Here is a 23,469-nt window from a genome sequence, read left to right on the forward strand (position 1 = left end):
ATAATCTGACAACCTAATCCCTCTTTACCTTTCATGTGGAACAGCAAACCAGTACTCGTGTTTCTTATCTCTCTGTGCATACTGCTGCATTAATGCACTTGCTTGTGACACAAATGTTTTTCTCATAGGTTTTCCAACTCTGAGACACAAGAACTTGTGAGATCGATGTCTTCTCTTCTCTTTCATAAGAGCAGAACCTATTACTGAAAAAAAGAGGGGGGGGGGAAGCAGGTAGTTCTGTCAAGTTCTACTCCACAAGCTGAACCATACAATTAACCAACTACGTATTAGGATGATTGATCCAATGCAGCCTGTATTAGCTGCAAATACTTTTATTTCATTATTAAGATTTGCTACCATTCAGCATATTTAAACTCACTTATACACATGGAACAATAAAACCTAAGACGACGACACAGATTTGACTACTTCTAACTTCTCTCTCTCCCCCACACCTCAATCCCACAGTACATACTGAAATTTCAGTTATGTTTGAAAATGCACCGTAATGGGGTGAGGGGGGAAAATGACTCACCTCATGAGGGCTTCCTAGGAGCGGGGTGTGGTACTGCAATCTTTTTCCTGCCCTGGCACTCACTGTAGGTTGCTAGCCTCATTAGGTAGGTCTTCAGTAGCTTGGCCCTCCAGCCAAGTCAGTGTCAAAAATGAACCCTTCTGGAATAGTTAAGAATCTACACTATATGCCCTCCAGGGTCTTCAGCCCAGTCTCTGGGCCCTTTAAGTTCAGCCCTTTGCTTGAGCTTCTAAAGGAACCTTGACCCGTTTGCCAGTGGCTGGTGGGGGAACCCAGGCCTGCTCACCACTCTGGTTCAAACCCAAAGGACCTTATAAACAGCCATGCGCTGGTTGCTTTAATTAGTTACTGCTGCTTCCCTGGGCCTCCTCCCACCTGGCCCCTTCACCTTCAGCCATTACCTTATTAAAGTTATCAGCTCCTCTCTCCCAGGGACAGTAAATGAAGCTAGTCGAGCTCCTTTGGCCAGAGAGGAGCACCCTTCCTCGCCCCTCTGGTCTCAGGCAGATACTGCCCTACTAAGCCCCTGTAGCTCCTTTAAATCGGTGTCTGCTAGGCACTGATTGGCTGTTTTCACAAGTCCTCTCTAGGCAGGCCTGGAGGACCAACCTTTGCTGCTCCTTCCTGGGGGGGGGGGTGTAGTTGGACTCCGTGGCCTCCATCAGCAGGTCACGAAGGGCCAGATACACCCATCACATGCATCAAAAAGGCATATTTTACCTGTAGTGTGAGACTGGAATCCTCTCCCTTCCAACCCACCCCCTTTTTTAAAAAAAAATTCATTTTCCCAATGTACAAAATGTGATCAGATAGCAATAAAGTGACATACAATATACAGTGGAAACAACATATTTACGAGAGAAAAGATTAATGTATATATTTAGATGTATGTCAGTCTTGTGAACTGAATGTATGTGTATTAGTTACTTTTCATTTCAAGAAACCAATTTCTGCATTTATCAGTGCAGAATTAAGACTTATTTACATTTCTAAAATTAGCACGTTTATCAAATATTTTAGAGTTATAAAACACACAGGATGAAGTAGCTGTATATTTTGCTGTAGTATTTCTAATGAACTAAAAGGAACCGTTAGGTTCCTAAACACTGGACAAGTGATTAGGTGTAAATTGCCAAGTTTAGCTAAAGGAATTGTGAACAAACCAAAATAAACAGCCTCTGAGACAGACTAAATACCCAAATCCCACAACACTTCAAGCTGATTCAGAAGGAAGCCTTTAAAAAGCAAAGAGAACACAACCAAGTTTGGAAAACAAACCAAACCAAAACAAAACAAACAAGAATGAAAAACACTAGGGCAGTGGTTCCCAAACTTGTTCTGCCGCTTGTGCGGGGAAAGCCCCTGTCAGGCCGGGCCGGTTTGTTTACCTGCTGCGTCCGTCTTTTGGGGATTTGAGGATAGTGGAGAAGGGAGAAAATGATGATTCAGAAACAAACATTCTATGATGTACTCTAGTTGAACCACATCCAGGATCTCTCTCTGGATGAGAGGGTGAGAGGATGAGGATGAGAGGAACATTGGTATTTAATTTTAATAGTCTCCTCCCCAGGTGTTGCTCATCGGACTTCTCATGACTGCAGACAGGGGTAGTTTCTAGTGCTGGAATCTGCCTTGCAGAAGACTGTTAGTTCCCCTTTCTGGGCTTAGACTTGCTCCAGTCTCCCCTTCCACACTTAGAGGAGCAGCCACAAAAAGGATACATAGCCCGGCAGCATCAGGGGCATACAGTTAGCCAAGGCATTTTTGAGCTTTTTTCTGTCAATGTCTCTATTCCTATTCCTCTATTGCCCCGAGGCATTCTGCCAGAGAGGCCCTCCCAGAACAGTTAAGCTGCAGCTGCTGCAACCAGCCACCTGAGTATCAGAAGTAGTTTTCAACAATCCTACTACAAAGCCCTAACCCCCAAGGCTAAACAGCCCAGAAACACCTATGCCTTGTCTACACTGCCACTTTACAGCGCTGAAAATTTCTTGCTCAGAGGTGTGAAAGAACGCCCCCACTCCGAGCGATGCAAGTTTCAGTGCTGTAAAGTGTCAGTGTAGACAGTGGACCAGCACATGGAGCTGTGCTCCCAGCACTGGTAGCTACTCCCCTCATGGGAGCGACTACACAGCAACATTAAAGCACTGCCGCGGCAGCGCTTTAACGTTGGTAGTGAAGACATACCCTTGGAATCCCTTTTTGCATGAATACCTTGTGAGCAGAGCTTTTAGCTCTAGTGCTCTTTGGTGACGAGTGAGAGGAACTGCTATCCCCAGAAGAAGAGGCCAGTTTTCTCGGACATTTTCTTGAACCCATTTTCTTAAAATTTACTCCTTGGTGGAGGTGGGGACTGGGAATCTGAATCACATGGTGAGCCCTGTGAACCTCTTCTGCTAAAAGGCATCTCTTTATCCCTGCTCTTTTCAGAGTGGATAAAATGACTGTAAGGGGACACTCAGCTGCTCTCTGGGGCTCACAAGACGACAACCTCTGAGGTAAAGGCACTTTTCTTGCCAAACTCCAGAGCTCTCTAGCCCAAGTGGGAATTTCTTCTTTCCCCCCTGTGCAAAATTCTTAACTTCCCTTGGGGCTAAGGGAAGGAGATCAAATTGCTCAACAAGAAAAAGGAGGAGGAATGATGAGACCCATGCTGCCGTAGGGTGCACAAGTGAAAAAGATCAACTAGCAGCTCCCTCCTCTATTTGTGGTTGTTTTGGTTGGTCCTGCTTATGGTTTTCCCACACAGCGCAATCCTCTTCAATGTAACTGCCACTTGCAGCTGAACAGAGTCTTCATTTTTCAGCCATCCTTCAAAAAACATTCTGGCTGTCAGACACCCCCCCCCAACCCTCTGCTCTGGTAATTCTAGGAGGTGGACAAACCACCTCTTCAGCTTGCTGACCCCCTCTTAAAAAAAAGAAAACAAAACACCTCACAGTAGGTGCCAGTAGGAGGCAGAACAAAACTGAGTGGGACTTCTGAAAGTGGTGGCTAGTTCCTTGTCAGCCACGCAATTGGCTTTGACCCTGCCCTCTATAGCTACAGAGAGGCAACAACCCACACTGAAAATATGTGGACCTAGCCCTGAGAGTGAAATTTATATTCCATGTATCTTATTCCAACATCAAGGGAGCTCTATGGTAATACACAAACATATGGAAAAACAGAGAATCATATAATCAAAATAATATTGGACAACAAATTAAATAGTTTAAAAATCCTTCTGTGGTTTCTCCATTTCCCATGAATTAAATGTTGTATTATAAAATGATTCCCAGATCATGTACACACGTTTGAATAGCAATCTTAAGCATCCTAATGGTATGAAGGTTAGCATCCCGTTGTACAGTCCCAGCTTCTAGCAGTTGGAGGTTTAGGGACACCTGGCACACAGGGCTGCATCTTTGACCACCCTGGTTAAAAACCATTGGAGGACCTATCCTCCATGAACTTATCTAATTCTTTTTTGAACCCTTAATAATTATTGTCCTTCACAACATCCCATGGCAATAAGTTCCACAGTTTGACTGTGCCTTATGTGAAGAAGTACTTCCTTATGTTTGTTTTAAGTTTGTTGCCTCTTAAATACATTGGGTAACCCCAAGTTCCTGTGTTATGTGAAGGGGTAAAACAACACTTCCCTATGCACCAGCTCAATATCGTCATGATTTTATAGACCTCTATCCTAAACCTGACTTTAGTCGCCTCTTTTTTTAAGTTGACCAGTCCCAGTTTTTTTCTCTCTCCTCATATTAAAGCAGTTCCATACCCTTAATCATTTTTATTGCCACTCTCTATACCTTTTCCAATTCTAATGTATCTTTTTTGAGATGAGACCACCAGCCCTGTACTCAATATTCAAGGTGTGGGGATACCAATGGATTTATATAAAGTCATTATGATATTTTCTGTCATACGATCTTATCCCCTTCCTAATGATTCCTAACACTGTTAACTTTTTTGACTGCCACTGCACAGTCAACAGATGTTTTCAGGTACCTACCCACAAGGACTTCAAGATCTTCCTAATTTAGACGCCATCATTTTGTATGCCTAGTTGGGGATTATGTTTTCCAGTGTTCATTACTTTGCACTTATCAACACTGAATTTCATTTTTTCCCCCTTCACTCAGTTTTGTGAGATCCTTTTGTAACTCTTTGCAGTCAGCTTTCTACTTAACTACCTTGAATAATTTAGTATAGTTTTCAGAACTTTCTCTGTTCACCTCTTTTTTCAGATCATTTATGAATAGGTATAACTATAACGAAGTTTTGTCTATATATTTTTCTGCAAGCATTTTTATGCAAACTGAACTATACATTCAAAATGTCGTTAAATATGACAGGTTTCAGAGTAGCAGCCGTGTTAGTCTGTATCCGCAAAAAGAAAAGGAGGACTTGTGGCACCTTATAGACTAACAAATAAATTTGTTAGTCTCTGAGGTGCCACAAGTCCTCCTTTTATTAAATATGAGAGGTCCTTTCAAAAGTTTCTGAATGGTGCCTAGTGCAATAATGGGACTATTAGTAACAACATTAAGATGTGGGGATGGGAGCCCTGGGAGAACTTTTCCCTGTGATCTTACTAAAGATACAATCCAAAATTGCCAAACCCACCTAGGGGACATAGTGTGTAATATAACACTTCCCGTAACAATTTAGGGTATTAAAGTCAAACTTATTACCACAGAATGATACAGCAATTATATGGGTTGACCTTCCAAAAGGCAGTTACTTCTGTAACTAGATCAAACAGCTAACCACACCAGATGTTGAGATATAAAATGAAGTCCAGCCAGCCCAAGAATATATTTAATTAAACATATAAGTATTTTTAATGATATATACGGACTGGCTTGAACGTGAACATTCTTTCAGAGTTATGTTTCATATAAGTACTATCCTGAGTTTTTTTTTTAAACCCGATACATAGCGCATGGTTTAAAGTGCTAATTCTCCATTAGTGCATCATAAAATGACCAGACAATTAAAAAAAACAAAACCATAAAATGTGAAAGATTTGTATTTAGAAATAATGCCAGAGATTTTACATTCTTGACAAACTGCAAGTTTTGATTTGAGTTACACTCAAAGATTGTCGCAGTAATTTGCAACTAAAACCACACAGAAAAAACTGTTACCTACCTTTTCGTAACTGTTGTTCTTTGAGATGTGTTACTAGTGTTCATTTCATTCTAGGTGTGCGCGCGCCCATGTGCGCGGTCGGAGATTTCTGCCTTAGTGGTATCTGTAGGGTCGGCTGTGGCGCATCCTTGAGTGCTACATTCACGTGTCAGTACATCAGGCACCGCCGGCCCTACACCCTCTCAGTTCCTTCTTGCCGGCAACTCCGACAAAGGGACAGGAGGACACGTAATGGAATGGACATGAGCAACACATCTCAAACAGTAGTTACGAAAACACAGGCAACCGTTTTTCTTCAAGTGCTTGCTCATATAGATTCCATTCCAGGTGACTCACAAGCAGTGTCCATGGAGGTGAGCTTGGAGTTCATGGTTGTGCAACTTGCACCACTGCTCTACCAAAGCCAGCATTGTCTTGAGCTTGCTAGGCAAGTGTATAATGAGATGCAAATGTGTGGACAGACGACGACCAGGTAGCCACCCTACAGAGCTCCTTGATTGGAACCTGCACCAGGAAGGCCAATAATGATGCCGCAGTCGAGTGTGCCTCACGACTGCTGGTGGAGGCACACTTGCCAGCTCATAACAGTAACGGATGCAGGCAGTGATCCAGGATGACAACCTTTGAGCAGACACTGGGTGACCCTTCATTTTGTCTGCTACTGCAACAAAGAGCTGCATCAACTGACCGAACAAAGCCATTCCATAAATGTAGAAGGCCAGCGCCCTCCCGACGTCCAGGACATGCAACCTGCATTGCTCTTCCGATTTATGAGGCTTTGGGAAAAAGACAAGTAAATATGCGTCCTGGTCGGTACGAAATTGGGACACTACCTTGGGCAGAAACACCGGGTGTAGACGCAACTGAACCGTATCCTTGTAGAATACTGTATAGGCCGGTTTTGAAGTAAGTGCCCTGATCTCAGACATCCTGCAGGCTGACGATATCGCAACCAGGAACAAAACCTTCCAGGAGAGAAGCAGGAGAGATCAGGAAGCCAGAGGCTCGAAGGGATGTCTCAGGAGTCCCGACAGCACAAGATTCAGGTCCCCGGGAGGGACGGGATCCTGGAAGTGTGGGTAGAGACGCTCCAGACCTTTCAAAAACCGGGCTGTCGTGTTGTGAACGAAGACTGAATTGCCATGGAATGGAGGGGTAAAGCTGAAATATTGGCCAGGTGGACCCTGATTGAGGACAGGGACAAACCTTGGAGCTTAAGGTGCAGAAGATAATCCAAGATCTCCTGCGGAGGCCTGCTCAGCCTGGATAGGCCATTCCAAGGCCCAGCACATGAACCTTTTCCATTTGGCCAGGTAAGTTGCTCTGGTGGAGAGTATCCTGCTACCCAGCACGACCTGCTGAACCCGGGCCGAGCATTCCAGTTTGTCCGCGTTTAGCCAGGCTGTCAAATGTAGCGCCGCCAGGTTTCCGTGGTTCTGGGACAGCAAATCCGGCCGAAGGGGCAGCTGCAGCGAGGCGGCTACCAAAAGGTCCAGCAGCGTGCTGAACCAGTGCTGGTGAGGCCACATGAGGACTATTAGGTACAGTGTTTCCTCAAATGCAGCCACTGTGGCTGCATGCAACCACCAGGTCCTTTTCTTGCAGCCACTGCCTCCTGGGCTGTGATGGGGGTGGGCGCAAATAAGCGGCCCCCTCCCATGGCTGTCAGCAGCAGTTGAGCCCTGCCCCCCTCCGGAGACAAACACCAGAGGTGCAGGCAGCTGGTGAATTCCCCACTTTCCCCGGGGGGTGGGGGAGGCAGGCTTCGGCCATGGGGCTTCAGGCTCTGTCCAAGCTGTGGCAGGCTCTGGTTCAGGCTCCGGCTCCAGGCTCACCACCCCCTACCCGCCCCCCACATTGTCCCTGGGCCCCACTGCTTCCCTGCCCATCTCCCCATCCAGGGCTTAATTTGTCCCAGGGCTTTCTAGGGTTGAGTAAGACTGCTGTGAAAAGTGATATTAACAAAAGATACAAATATCACTTCACAGCAGAAGACTTACCAGCTAGCAAGTCTTAGGGGGAAAAAAGCACAACCAAAAGAAAAAAACAAAAAAGGCAAGAACATGCAAAGCACCTTATTTGTGTTTCTATTATCTTTATGTCCAATAAAGAATAGAGACAACTGTCAACTTTTATTACTGAGTCTGAAAAAACCCTACATAAATAAATTACAATGATTTGGACATGTATATGTGCATATTTATTTGTTTTTCCTAAAGTTAATTAAATATTTTAGGAAAAAATTGTCAACATGGCCACCAGCCAGAGTTGGTGGCCACACTCTGAGGCCACCAAAAAAATTTGTTTGAGAACCTCTGCGCCCTGTCTTGTTTGATCTTCACCCTGTGACTCAATGGCACTGGCAGGAAGGCATACATCAGAGTTCCTGACCACGGGATGAGAAATGCGTCTGACAGGGAGGCCCATCCCATCCCCAGGATCGAACAGAACATGTGGCATTTCCTGTTCTGCCTGGACTTGAAAAGATCCACCTGGGGAATCCCCCACTTCTGGAAGATTGTATTGACCACCTCCGGATGGAGCGACCACTTGTCGCAAGATGAGAAGGTCCTGCTGAAGTGATCCGCTAATACACTCCTGGTCCTGGGCAGGTGTGTGGCTACCAGATGAACAGCACGCCACACACAACAAGTCCCAAGGCAGAGAACTTCTGTGTAAAGGGCCGACGACCTGGCTCCACCCTGTATGTTGATTTAATAAATTGCAGCAGTATTGTCCGTCAGGACCTGCACCATCTTGCCCTTCAAATGGGGCAAGGAAGACTGACAGGACAGGCGAACCGCTCCGAGCTCTCTGACGTTGATATGGAGAGCCAGATCGTCCTGCAACCTGTGGCCCTGCATGCTGAGCTCGCCGAAATGGGCTCCCCAGCTCAAGTACAAAGCATAAGAGACCAGGGTCAGCGATGGAGCTGCAAAGAGAACTTCCTCCAGCACCGACCTGGGGTCCAACCACCAATCCAGGGATGATCGAATGTGATCTGGCACCTTGACTACCCGGTCTAGGTCGTGCCTGTTGGGGATGTAGACTGATGCCAGCCATGCTTGCAGAGGCCGGAGATAGAGCCAGACACAACTGACCATGTATGTACATGCAGCCATGTGGCCCAACCACCGCAGGCAGATGTGCGCTGTGGTGAGTGGATGGTTTTTCACATGGGAGATCAGGTCTGATCTGGCCGAGAATTGCAGGGTATAGTCCCGAGACACTATCTAGCACCCAGCGGTCCAAAGTGACCTGCAACCAGGCCATATGGCAAGGACGAAGACGGTTGAGGAAAGAACAAGGTGGATCCGGGGAGTTGACTGGGTCATCACTCCGGAGAGCGCCTTCAAAATGAGTGCCTCTGGCCCCCAGGATGCTTTGCTGAGCCTGGATGCACAGGGTGAGCGGGAGGAGGAGGGGCAGCGACGACTAAAGCTTGTGTTTATCACTTCTCCTTGCTGACCCCTATCAAGGTTCCCAAGTCCTTGGTGGCAAGGGCAGCCGGAAATGCTTCCTCGCAGACTGAGGCGTATGCAGACCCAGCGAGCAAAGGGTGGTATGAGTATCCTTCAACCCATGCAGCCTCGCATCTGTCTGCTCTGCAAAGAGTCCATTCCCCTCAAATGGGAGGTCCTGGACTGAAGTCTGCATTTCTTGGGACAAGTCAGTAATCTGAAGTCAGAAGCTGCACCTCATGACCACCACTGATGTGACCACCCTAGCCGCAGAGTCAGCCATGACCTACGCCATTTGAAGAGAGCACCTCGCTGCTGCAGTACCCTCCTCCACCAGGGTGCCGAATTCCTGGGCCAAATCTTGGAGGAGGTACTCCTTGAATTTACAGAGGGAGTCCCGTAAGTTAAAATTGTACCGGCCCAAGAGAGCCTGGTGGTTTGCCACTCGGAATTGCAGGCTGGCTGTCAAATACATTTTCCTCCTGAAAAGGTCCAGTCTTTTAGCCTCTTCATTTTTGGGGGTTGAACTGGTGTGCCCCTGCCTGTCCTCCTCATCAGCTGCAGAGATGACCAGTCAGCCTGGAGGTACTCGAACCCTTCGGAGATCTGTGGCGTGGAGTTGGAGAGCGCTGCCTTGGCTCAGGAGATCGGCCATGCTCAACTGCCTGTGGAGGGTCTTGACAGCTGGCTTGCCCTCATATGGAGCCTTTGCTGCTTCCTGCGGCACACAGAGTGCCAGCAGCGCTGGTAGAGGCCTCTGCTCTCTAAGCACTGGGAGAGCCTGGGAAGGCGTTGATCTCGCCACAAGTCTGGATCCCCTACTGCGCCCAGAAGTTGGCAGTGGATCCTTTGGGGGGGGGCTAAGGGCCCCCACTGGGGAGGCACATCCATGTGGCTCCAGTGTGGGTGGGCAGCCCAAACTGGGTCCTTTGCCTGGTACCAGGGAGCCGTGCTTCTTGGTCTTTCTAGGCACCAGTGCCAGGAGTGAGCTATGCACAGAGGCCGAAGTACCAGGGGCAGAGTCTGGCCGGGATGGCTCAGAAGCTGGTCGGAGGGCAGCCTCCAGGAGGAGAGCCCTCAAACAGATATCACGCTCTTTCTGGGTGGAAATTTTTTACAGATACAATATTTGTCCTTCACATATGATTCCCCCAAGCACCTGAGGCAACTGCTGTGTGGGTCAGTAACAGGCATAGGCCTGTTGTAATCCAAGCAAGGCTTAAACCCCGGAGACTGGAGTATGCCCTGGCTCGGGTGAAGTCCCCAGTAGGACTCTAGCATTCAGTAGTTGTGAAGCGTAGTTAGAAGTGAATTACTATAAACAAACTATTTACAAGGCCCTAAGGCTCAAAGTCAGAAGAGCCGAAATCGCTAGCCCTTGTTATGCAAAGAAAGGTGGTCTGACTAACTACCATCGGTGGTAAGAAGGAACAGAGGGCAGAGGGCTGGTGGTGCCTGATATACCGACACATGAATGTGGCACTCAAGGGAGCACCACAGTTGACCCCAAGGCAAAAATCTCCAATGACAGTGCATGTAGACGCCTAGAATGGAATCGACATAAGCAAAGACTTGAAGAACCGACCTTTTAGAGGAATGAAGATGTGCAGAAAACTAAAAAGTCATTTTCCACATCTGAGAATTAATTCTGTATTTGGCTCCTGTACTGGGAAAGGCGTTTGTATATTTAATCTTATTCTATTTCAGCATCAAACATAAAGGAATGATAAAATATGAGTAAAGCCATGTCCACACTAGAGAGCTTGCAGTGACAACAGCTGTACCAATGCAGCTGCACTGCTGCAAGATCTCTCGTGTAGTCACTCTATGCTAACGCGAGACAGCTCTCCCATCAACATAATTAAACCACCCCTAACAAGCAGCAGTAGCTATGTTGGCAGGAGAAGCTCTCCCGCTGACACAGCGCTGTACACACTACCACTTATGCCGGCAAAACGTATGTTGCTCAGGGATGTGTTTTCTCACATGCCAAGCAAGATACATTTTGCCAACATAAGTGTTAGTATAGACGTGGCCTAAGTGAAATGCAGAAAATTATATGTTGATGTAATGTTAAGATAGAGATTCGAGTCCCCAAAAGGCTATGAAACTCAAAAAGTTAGAGTTCTCATTTAACTCAGCTATACTGCATATGTCCAGTACCAAGGGTGAAATTCATCCAACCATAGAGCGCCTTCCTGGGCCCATGTATTAATCACTTAACTGACATACCAAGGATCACAACTGGTCTTGGGTTCTACATTGATCCATCAGCCACAGTCCTCATTATATCAGCTGATTTGATTCTTCATTAAGTTTAACACAGCTGTGAACACAAGGTCTGAGACACTGACTGGAAGAATGCAAATCCAAGTCTCCCCCTCTCTCTATCCAATTACTACAATAGTAGCCCTTCCCCTAAGTAGTATGAATTATATTCTGTCATCAAGCCAGGGAGACATTTCAGTATGCACATACAGGCAGATGAGGTTTTCTTTAGAATGCATTGAAAGTTTAGTACTTTTAAAAGCAGCAGCTTTTTTGTTGTGGTGATGGGGGGACGGGAGAAAAATATTTTCATGTTTATTTTATTCTATAACCTTAGACCTTGACTCACTTACCTTCCACTTGTCCATCTTCTGCAACCTCCATTTTGTGCTTAATTTCTTTTTGTGAATCTTGCTGCATGTTTTCTCTTTGCTGCTTGGTTTGTTGCATAGTGTGAATCCTCCAGAGTTCACGAAGCTCTTCAACGTCTATGTCTGAATCTCGAGTTAGTTCTTTCACTAGTTTTCCCTTGGTAATGGTCTCTTTTTTTTGAGAGTCTGTGATGTCTTCACAAAGTAGACATTGCTCTTTTATCTCACACTCTCTTTTGTGTGTTTTCTCTAGTGTGGAATCCTGATCAATGACTACATCTACATCTGTGCCACATCCTTTACTGGATTGCATTTCTTGCAAAGATGGTTGATGAGCATCTGTAACTTTTTCCCCTACAGTGTCCTCTCCCTCCTGTATTGCCATTTCAACAGTTTCTGAACCCACAATATGAGTAACAAACCCACTGTCACTTACAGGCAGGTCGACACTGGATTTTAAGTCACTGGGAACATCAGTCGAGTCTGAAATTATTGTTAAACATTCTGCGCTAGTTTGATTTATTGTTTGGACAGATTCTGATGAGGCGCCAGAAGATTTGTCTTGTCGAAGCTCATCTGAAGAAACAAGTTCCTCGCATATTGGAGAGAGTTCCGATTCTGTGAACACATCCTCCGAAAGAGACTCCTCAGTGCTCCGAGGGGCTGTGCTGGCACTGTCATTCCCTGCATCCCGAACCCTTGAATCCATTTCATCTGTACTGCTTCTTGTAATTTTCTTGAAATGGCAGAGGTCCCTTACAGATAATGGTTCTACATCTCTGTGAAGCAAAGGAGAGTCCAAGTTATCACCACAAAGTGCCTTTTATTCTGTCAACAACAGATTTTGCCAGTTTAGTAACATCAGTTATTGGGGTTTTTATTTTTTTTTGGAGGAGGTGCAGGAGAGGGGAGCAACACTTATATACCAGCAAAGGCTCTAGTATAGACAGTTATACTGACATAATGTGCTTTTGTCACTCAAGGAACTAGTACACTAGGAGGATTTGTTAGTATAGTTGATTTAGACCTGGCCAAATACAAAAGGTACATTACAGTAAGTATAAAGCTGACCATTTATTCACAGGGTAAGACACCAACACTATGTATTACCAATCTGAAGGTAGAGGTTTCAGAATAAATTAGCACAAGTGGTGCTAGGATATGGAGTACCAGGAGAAGATGGGGACAATAAGTATATATTTACTTGTATTTTTTGCAGTCAGAAGTAAACAAAACAAAGTTCTAGAAAGTGCCTGTTGTCTAGTGCCTTCTAGGAAGTCTGTGCCCTAAGGTCCCATCCTCTGGGGAAAGAAGCAAAAAAACTCACCTTCCATTTGAAAGGCATCTTCAGAACATTTTATCCCACAATACATATATCAAACGAATTAAATTCCTAGTAAGATTCAGATTCCATTACCAGTACAGGTAACATCATCTTTAAGTATATATTGTATAATTGTTAAAATAGGAGGTTGGAATTAAGTTTGAGCCTACAATTCAGATTAAGGCCTTGTCTACTCTACCAGGATAAGTCAACCTAAGTCATGCTACTCCAGCTACACAAATAATGTAGCTGGAGTCGAAGTAGTTTAGGTCGACTTACTGCGGTGTCTACACCGAGCTGCGTCGATGGGAGATGGTCTCGTGTCGACTTACCTTACTCCTCTTGTTCTGGTAGAATACTGGAGTTGACTGGAGAGTGCTCTGCAGTCAATTTAGCGGGTCTTCACTAGACCTGCTAAATCAACCCCCACTGCATTGATCACAGCAGTGTTGAGCCTTGGTAAGTGTAGACATGGCCTTATAATGCTTAGGTAGTAAGCTATGAATTAAAGTGTGTTTGGATGGTAATGTACTAAACTGACAATTTCCTCAATTTTTTAGTTACTGATAGGAAATGCATTTAAGCAATCTTAATGCTCAGTCACCAAAATCTATATGGAATATAAATACTGCTAAATATATTCCTTGCAAGCCTCAGCATATATTTGATCTTAACTAAATCAAAAGATGCCTCACGCCTACACAGACTGACATGAGCCCTTTAGCTTTTGTGAATTCTAAATTCCTTACAAATAAGAAAGTTGGTGCAAGGTCTCAGATTTTTATTGTTGAAGCTTACAAAATTGAATGAGTTTTTGAAATGACGAGGAGGGGGAAAGCAATTCTTCAAGTAGATAATCGGGAGAGAATCTGCAGAAGCAGAAATAAATGAGAAATAGGAAAGCCAATCAGAAGCGATCTTTAACCAAATTAAATAGTTTGCTAATCTAATTTAGCTACTGCTACCACAGCTCCAGATAAAGATTTTTTTTAATTTGAGTCTCATGCTGCTGCGATTTTACAAACATGACTCACTTTTTCAGGAGCCATAGCATAGCAGCATTTGGATTGCCGCTATAGTAATGGGGCTGCCAGAGGTTTGGGTTCTATTTAGATGTTTACAACTAAGATAGCAACATGACACACAAGGATTTTACAGAAGGCAGGTGTGAATTTTTACATATTCCTTTTTTAATTCCACAAACTGTAAGGTGACGAAGCATATAGACTACAGAACATGAAAAGCGTCCTCTCTCCAGGAGTTATGGATCTGAACATAAATGCCTCTGAAGCCATCTTACTTTGTAAATGTGTAATTCTGAGCTCAGTCACTAGGAAAAAATAATGTAATAGTAAAAGAAAAATCAGCTTGCCAGCTGCAGTATTTACATTTGGGAACCAGTAACAAAAGAAATGAGATTCCAGAGCCAATATCTGAAAAATCTTCTCAAGCCTATACAGATGTTTCTTTTAAGGTACTTTTGCTATGTGTAAATATGTAGATTATTATACTGGCCCAATGAACATACTGGGAATACAGTAACTCCTCACTTAATACTGTAGTTATGTTCCTGAAAAATGTGACGTTAAGCGAAACAATGTTAAGCGAATCAGATTTCTTCATAAGAATTAATATAAATGGGGGGGGGGGTGAAGGGGGAGGAGTTGGTGTTAGGTTCCAGGGAATTTTTTTTTTTGGCCAGAAAAAAGGCATTATGTACATTTTAAACAAAACTTAATACAGGCATAAGTTTTAAACAATTTAAAAGAAACAATTTAATACTACAATAATCATTACTGAGTATGAAGCAATGGGAGGTGCCCCCGCCTTACCCCACACAGGCACAACCCACTGGCTCTGCAGACAATGAGGCAGGCAAAGAGGCTGAAGGTGCCATAGGCTAGGAGAAGCACATTGTGTAGCAGCAGCTGCAGCTTCCCCTACTGTGCAAGCACCAGGGGCAAAGGGGATCAACCCTCGGCCTGCCCACTCCATCCCCTCCCCCAGGCCTCCACCCATAACCCGCCTCTTCTCCCCCGGCTGTTCCCTTTATTCTGCATGCCTCATCCTCGCTCCTCCCCCATCCCTCCCCTGCCTCCTGCCCGCAGCAAATCAGCTGGTTTGTGGCATTCAGGAGGCAGGGGGAGCCTGCACGCTGAGTCCTCGCTCCTTCCCCCTCCCTCCTGAATGTTGCAAACCAGCTGATTGCTGCAGGCAGGAGGCGTTGGGAGGAGTGGGAAGGCACTGACCCGCGTGCGGGGTCTGCCAGCAGGCGGGAGGTGCTGGGGGGGGCGCGCAGGGGAGCTGATCGGGGGTCTGCCAGCTGTGGACAAAGCAGGCAGCCAAATGACGTTATAGCAGAACATTGCAGAACTTTAAACAGCACGTTCTGTAATGGAGCAGGGACGTAAGATCAAAACAACGTTAAGGGAGAGGATGTTAAGTGGGGAGTTACTGTATGTCCTATTAGTCTTATTGGGAGTTCTGTTAGTCCACAATGCTATTCAATGACACTGCATTCAGGCTGAATGGCTAGTAAACTTGAGAGGATTCGTCCAATTTCTTAAAATGAATAGGAAAACGACTGGATCATCACTCAGTTCTTTATGACTTTCTGAGCTTCAGCTGCCTGATTCAGGGACTGGCTCCAGTTGTAAACACATCTAAAACATCTGATACACCCATAGTACCACATACGCTATAAACAAACAAGTTTAAATTTTGAAATGTTGTAAAAACATGAGGCTGAAGAAACACTAATATGACTTAGGTGTCAAGCACAGAAAGAAAGATGAAGTGCAACTCTGAATATTATGATGAAACAGTCATTCCAGAGAAACCTGGAAAACAGCAATGCTTTGGAAAACTCAGCAAAGTACACCAAAGATTCATATGTAGGCAGAAGTGATTTCGGGCAATAACAAAGCAGCATCGAGATGACAGTCCCCATCTAACTCAGCTCTGAAGAGACCACACCTGAAATACTGCATTCAGTTCTCAGCAATTCATTATTAGGCACGGAACCTCCCACCCACTTATCAAAGAAAAAAATAAAATGATTGAGGGGCTAGAGATATTAACTCACTAGGAAAAAATAAGAGTTAAATACATATAGCTTTCTCTAACTAGGGTTGGGAGAGTGACACAGTAGCACAAACAAACACTAAGAAGGGAAAGAAATGTTAACAACAATATAAGGTGCTCTGAACTAGGAGTAATAGGATGAAACTGAAGCCAGACTTTCTTAAATATCAGGAAGGACTTCTCAACAAAGATCTACTGGGAGATTTCACAACTCTCCCTTTCTCCTCCCAATTACGCAGCACAGTTAAATTTGCTATAAAGAGACTCAATTTTCATGAGACATTTTGGGTCATTTTTATAGCTTCTTTATACCACCTCTATGTCATTACAAGCCCTATAATTCAGTTTGTCCAGAGGACATTGTTTCTGGTTGGCTTCCAAAGTCTTTTAGAGCCACAGAGAATGCAGCATAGCTAGACAAGTGCATCTCAACGTACCAGCAATTGTGTAGCCTGACTGTCCCTATTTTACCATGCTGCAGAACGTCTCCTTGGGCAAAATTATAAGGGTATTTCCTGGGTTCTTGAGACCCATTACTTAACTTGTAGAGCAAAGAGGGAGCATCTGGTGGTAGAGGTAGAGAATAAAGGAAATTGAATTGCAAATTTCATTGTAGGTACTTATATCGCTCCCCTTCTGCCCAACATTCAAGTGCCGTTCAAGTAGAGAGCTGGTTGGGAATGTTTGGTAAATTATTTTTCAGTCAAAAAACACTGACTCGTTGAAACCAAGACTTTTCACTGCTATGGGATGACTTCCATAAATTTCTTCACTTGAAACTTTTTTTTTTTTAAATTAAATTGAAGTGGCCCATTTTGATATTTTCTAAACAAATAATTCAAGTTTCTTGGTATGAATCTACTTTGTTTCTAAATTTAAGACTATTAGAGGGGAAAATTTTTAAATTTAAATGGTGAAAATTGAAATATGGTAGTATGTTTTAAGTGACCTGAACTCAATTTTCTGGCTTGTCAATTTGTGAAAATTTTCATGATTTCAACTTTTCACCCCAATAAAGGGACAGTAACATTTTTTTAAATCCCAAATATTTTCCCAGGACAGGAAAACCATTTCCTGCCCAGCTCTATTCACGAACAATGAATTTTGAGTATGTTAGCACTCTAAGACCGAAATATTCACACTCAAGTGCCTACTCCATATCTGTATGCACACACCTGATTTTTAGGAAGTACTTATTTTGACACCATAAAGATGAACGCAAGTTGCCTAGTTTTATAATATCCAGTTTTGAAATTTTTGGCTTAAATTTTTGACTGCAGAGTTGCAGACTTCTTGCATAAACCCTGATTTACTCTAACAGAGTGAGCCACAAATTCTAAACCCCCATTTTCATTCTTTTGGTTTACAGAACTTGTGACAGAAAAAACAAAGTCTACAGCTCAGATTTCTCAGGATCTTTGGCATGTTGTTTTACAGTAGATTTTTAAAGAAGTGGATTTCAAAGTTAATACGTCTTGGAACACACACCCGCACACACAAGTTACACTGACCTAAGCGCTTGTGTGGACAGCACTATGTTGGCGGGAGAGCTTCTTCCCCCCGACACAGTTACACCCAGTCGCAGGGGCTGGGATAATTAAATAAAGAGGAGAGCTCTCCCGTCAGCTTAGAGCATCTGCACTCGCAGTGCTACAGCAGCGCAGTTGCGCCGCTGTAAGCTCTGTAGTGTAGCCACAGCCAAAGTCTAACGTCAGTTTTCTCTCTGAAAATGTACGTGGTTTGAAAAAAATACATTTGAACAGATGTTACAGATGGCATTTTGATCCACATCATCGGGTTATCTTCCTCTGGCATTTTTTCAAAGACACAGTATTGCTTTACCTTTGACTTACAACACAAGAATATATGTTAATTCGTTAACAAGGCACTTTTGAAAGAGTTACACATAGGAGGTAAACAGCCTAAAAAGATACCCTGTAAAGTGTTTGTGCCCTTCTGTTTTATGATTTCTAAGAGTAGCCCGATTTTTTAAAAAGTTCTGCTTGTTTTAATGTTAAGATAGTCAGGTCTCATTTACTCTGTTTTTGATCAAAATATGGACAACTGGAGAACTAGCAGGATAACACCAATTGACTAAAATAAACCCAAAGAAATTGAGAGGAAGGAATTTGGGGACAGACGATTTAAAGCTTTATAAACAAAAACTAAAAAGCCCCACGCTTATTACATAATGAACATTTAGGAAAAAGGCTCTTTGCTTAAGCTTCAGACTCCTTTTATACATCAATTGACTTTAGGGTGAGAAAGATCCTGCTCCATTTTCCAGTGCTCCAGCATTTATATAGATATGAATCCTTTATTTTGCTGTTCACTGTATTCCTGACACTACTTTAAAAAAAAAAAGAGGCAGAAAAAAAATTCAGTCCCGTTTATACTTCACCAAAAAAAAAAAAAAAAAAAAAAAGAGGCACGTTTGCTTCTTTGGAAGTCAACCATGAAGCATATAACTAAGATTTCTATCTAAAATTACTCAAAGATTTCGGGCCATTTCAAAACTACTGTGTTTTGCAGTGGTCACCATCAAACAGTTAGTTTGTTAACCATTAGAATAGGAAAGCAATTGTAAATATGGGGCAAAAATATATTAATTATTGCCAAATGCTAACTTTCTAAATAGTTGATGATGCCCAGGAGATAAGGAAGCTATAATTCATTTGATGTATGTAGAACATACAATAAACCAAGAAAATGAAAATAATAAAGCAGTTTTCCAGGTCTCTCCAAGTTAATCTTTGATATTCTCAAAAAAAGTTTACTCTGTTTTATTATATAGTTACTAATGCAGATGCTATACAACTTTTTGCCAAGTTTTACAAATACTAGTCTATCTTACATGGGTAACGAATCCTTTATTTTGCTGTCCACAATTTCTTTATACAGAGCAGCTGACATCACTTCTTCCATTGGACACATGATGCCATACTCTTCACAGCCGTTCTCTTGGACCATTGGATCAGTTTTATGTGGATCAAACATTATGTTATTTGGCGTCACTAGCAGCACACCATTGACCGAACCCTAAAACGAGAGGGAAAAAAAGCGATAAAGGTTTCCTTCAAGTTTTAGTTTATCCTCAGTTCTTTAACTAAAGAAAACTACTTTGAAACACCTTTCCTACGAGAATAGCATCTTTTCTGGGGTTTGTCCATCCTAAAGTAAACTTTGCTAGCTAATAGTGCCACAACACCTTCTTGTGCTCTGCAACCAACCACACAAATCCCTATAGTTGAAGAGAATACCTTCTCTCTTCAAGTAGATGTGGACCATTGCTGCCCATTTTTCAGGGCAAAAAAAAAAATCTCAACTCTTCCCTACTTGATGGCTCTACACACTAGTTGTGCTGTTGAGTGTGTTCAAGAATTCCAGCAAGCATGCTAAGCAAAGCCTCGGCAAGGAGGAGATGTTCGTCAACAGATGGTGACCATAAGGATCCGAGTAAGTTTCAGAAGAAACTTAAGAGTCACTGTTTCAAAGGTTTGCTGCTTGACCCTTCTCAGAGTTGTACAGTTCAGAGGTAAGCCAGAGAGAGCATTTTATGCTAGCCATTTGGCTCTGCTTCCCCTCATACTAAGTGGCAGAAGTATGGGTACCTCTACACTGCAAGAGACAACATGCAGCAGTGAGTATTAGAGCTTGGGTCAACTGAAAATAGCAGTGTAGACGTTTGGACTCAGGCCTGTCCTCTGAGACCTGGCAAGGGAGGATTTTTTGCCCCATCGCAAGAGCCCAAGTCATAGATCTTCTTTTGCAGTGTTGACATACCCTATGTGTCTGGCATAAACCTCTCTGGTTTACCTAATTGATGGACCCATCAATCAGGTAATTATAAAGAAATAATGCAAGTAATAAATACTTTACAAAATACAACTTAAAAAGATATTTTACTTTTACATTATTAAATTTAACATATTACAAAATAAAGTTCACTTAAAATGTTACACTAAATATCCCTTTGGTTCAATGCATGCAAGAGATAATTAAGCGATTTCAAAAAATATAAAAGCTAATACAGACAGACACCAAAGAGTAATGATGTTTGTCACTAATAACAGATAACATTCGATATTTTAGATATTCTGGTGTTTTTGTTTTGAAATCACAAATTCATAGAGCCTCAATCCTTCACCACTGAAATTCAGCCACCTCCTAGGTGAGATACTGAAACTGTTTAATAAACTAAACCTCTTTTCTGAAAGTTTCTAACAAAACAACTAAGATTACTATAAGAAAGATTAGAGAATATTTTTCAGTTTTGCTTTGTGTATTTCCTGGCACTTTATATATAGCTAAGTTTCACTGTTTCTCCTTCAGCCATTCATCATCTTCTGCCCATCTGTGTGGGTTTTCCACCAATCCACACAACAGGGGGAAAAATATACACATTTTAAAAATATGAAAGTGAGTTGTAAATACCATAACATTGGTAGGGGAAACTGAAGAGATGGCATAGTACCTTAAAAAAAAAAAACAGAAGTAGTTTTAAAGTGATTAGACTTCAAGTTGACAATGTCTTTTAAATGAACAGTTCACAGGCACACTACATATTCAGGGATTTAACATCTTTTGTGATAAAGATGAGCATTTAGATTGGCAAAAGTGGCATTAGGAAGTGAAATTTGCTCCATTTACAAGATCACTCCCCTTCCCGATCTCCCCCCTCCCAACTACAGGTTCTGTAAACTCAACCTATAATACAAAGAGTAGTGTTGTTTCAGATTCCTGCATAATCAACAAAAAGACTGTGCAACTGCAATTTTAGTAACAACTCCACTGATGTGAGACAGAAGAGACTTTACTTAGCACCACAAGGCACCCAGAGTTGTGGGAGAATAAAGGCTTTTTTGCTAGTAAAGTAAAGAACCAAAAATGCACAAAGACTAAATCTGCTGAAGAAAAGTGATGGCATTTTTACACTCACTTCTTTTAAAACATGGAAGTATATTAATCTCTACCAATGGTTAAGTCTTTTCTGAAAGGCAGCAACTGTAGCAGTTCAGCATCCTACAAACAATTTACAAAGAGGATATTGCTGCAGCTTAATCCTAAGGATTTTAATTTATTTATTTTTAAGTGTGGCCAGAGCCCAGAGCAGAGAAAGCAAAGATCACGGTTCCTGGGGTGCCAGGAAACAGAAGCCAAACTCTGGATTCAGAGAGAAGGCCAACACAGGATTATGAGGTTCTAAGTAGTAACCACAGTTAAACATTTAGATCAGATCTAGACTACAGACCATTCTGTAGTCTCTCTCTAAGAGAAGAAAGCCCTGCAATTACTTGGATGGTGGCTAAAAATATACCTAGGATTTTTATACTGCTTACATTGCTGTAGTACTTAAGTGCACGTACAGCAGTCACACAAGTCTTCCCCAAAAGTTTACCATAACAGAGGTAAAAAAAGGAAAGTCCTCACTGGAATGGAACATCAGAATCAGGATATTCACAGGGGCAACATTTTTCAGAGTAGCAGCCGTGTTAGTCTGCATCCACAAAAAGAAAATAGTGGCACCTTAGAGACTAACAAATTTATTTGAGCATAAGCTTTCGTGAGCTACAGCTCTTAAAACCGATCTCAAAATATGTAACAACTTTGAAATAGTATTCTTTAAATCCTGGTCTTAAGGAGAGTAGAGAGTTAACTAGATATGGATACTCATTGCTTGAGACTAACTTTGTAGCCTGGTCGACAGTGAACAGAAAATTACTTAAAAAATTAAGCTGGCAAAGATACAGAAGTGAGTGAGGATTTAAAAGAAAAAGGTAACCCCAAATTCAAGCCCAGCAAGTCTACTTTATGGCTTTCAACATAATCTAAGCTCTCCATCAATCATGCCTCATTTCATCATCTTCAGGACAATCAACACTGAACAGTGCATCCGATGAAGTGAGCTGTAGCTCACGAAAGCTTATGCTCAAATAAATTGGTTAGTCTCTAAGGTGCCACAAGTACTCCTTTTCTTACTGTGAATAGTGAGGCTGCATAGTCTCATGAGCAAAAGAACTTTGGGGAAACGACGCCAAACCCTTAAAAAAAAAAATCTGATTTGTTGTACTATAGCCTGCACTGGGCATTCACGTTTCCAGGATTGGATCTTTATCTCTACTTGGGCTGTTTACTACCCTAAGCTCTTCCTTACTGGATCAAGGACACAGTGTTGAAGGACCCAAAATGCCCACACTAAAAGCAAAGCATTTTTCATTAGTGAACAGTTGTCATCTTGACGGTTACTGCCTACACTGACAAACTGCTCAGCTTTATTTAAAGTGGAGAGACATACACATGCTCTCAGTTATAGATTCTCAGACACTTCAAGAAAGTCATGAAAGTTTACCAGGCCAGGTAGAACCCTCTCAACCCCACATCTGCCACTTTTTAACATGATGGTGAAAAACAAAAATACAAGTGCTATTTCACTCACCAGTAAGAAAAACAGATGTCAAATCACCAAGACAAAATAATTTTGCAAGCCATTTTTATGCTGGTTAAGGGAATCCTAGAGACTAAAACAGTATCCAAAAGGGTATGTGCAAAGAATCAGCTGTATGTTTACTTCTGCTAAAGTTCACCTTGCCACATACTGACAAGCATGTTTTTCACATTTACTAGGTATTACCACAATAGCTAAAACAGTTTGCCTCAATTTACTCCAGAGAAGTATCAAGGACAAAATTTATTTCAAGGATAAATAAAGTTTTGACGAACTTGGATAGGACTTTGCTTTTATAAGCTAATCACTGAGGAACAGGGGATTATAAATGCACTCTTTCTGCTGGTGGGCCTACAGCCAACATGAAAATCTGAATACCCTTGGGGAAGAGGACAAACTCAAAGAAAGGGCGTTTTATTGTACTTGGAGGTTTCCCAAAACAAATCAAAAAGATACACTTGGTGACTAAGGCAACTGGTATCTTTAGGTAGCTGCCCTTGAAGCGCCTGGAAGACAAATTTTCCAGTTCCACAGCTACAATACAAAAAGCTTGTGAGCCCCTAGTTTGGGGAAAAAAAATGTTTCTGCTCCTTCCCTAAACGCCAATAGTACAAATCAGTCATTTAAGGTCTAACTTCAGCCAAGTACCCCATATTACTGGGCCTGGGGAGACAGTACAAGGGGAAAAAAAAAAATCCTTGGAGGTCCTTAGATGTGCATTATAGACTTCCATAGTGTTCTTCGGCACATGTTTAAGCACAAGATGAACAGCTGACTCCAGACTCCTTGGATAAAGCAGACTTAGTGTAGGATTTCATAACTCTTGACCAAGA

General features: G+C 42.7%; 1 protein-coding gene across 4 annotated transcripts in view; it reads right to left on the reverse strand.

The window, feature by feature from the left end:
- OXR1 (oxidation resistance 1) overlaps positions 1-23,469 on the reverse strand; it is a 471,436-nt gene that overhangs the window by 58,760 nt on the left and 389,207 nt on the right. For all 4 annotated transcript variants that reach the window (XM_073330328.2, XM_073330326.2, XM_073330327.2 and 1 more), the window contains exons 8-10: positions 19,046-19,230; positions 11,766-12,562; positions 29-203 (exon numbers count right to left, since the gene is read on the reverse strand). In XM_073330328.2, coding sequence (XP_073186429.2) covers positions 29-203; positions 11,766-12,562; positions 19,046-19,230 — 1,157 coding nt within the window. The remainder of the gene's footprint in view (positions 1-28; positions 204-11,765; positions 12,563-19,045; positions 19,231-23,469) is intronic.

The sequence above is a fragment of the Lepidochelys kempii genome, chromosome 2 (genome assembly GCF_965140285.1).
Source record: "Lepidochelys kempii isolate rLepKem1 chromosome 2, rLepKem1.hap1, whole genome shotgun sequence".
NCBI classification, from domain to species: Eukaryota; Metazoa; Chordata; order Testudines; family Cheloniidae; genus Lepidochelys; species Lepidochelys kempii.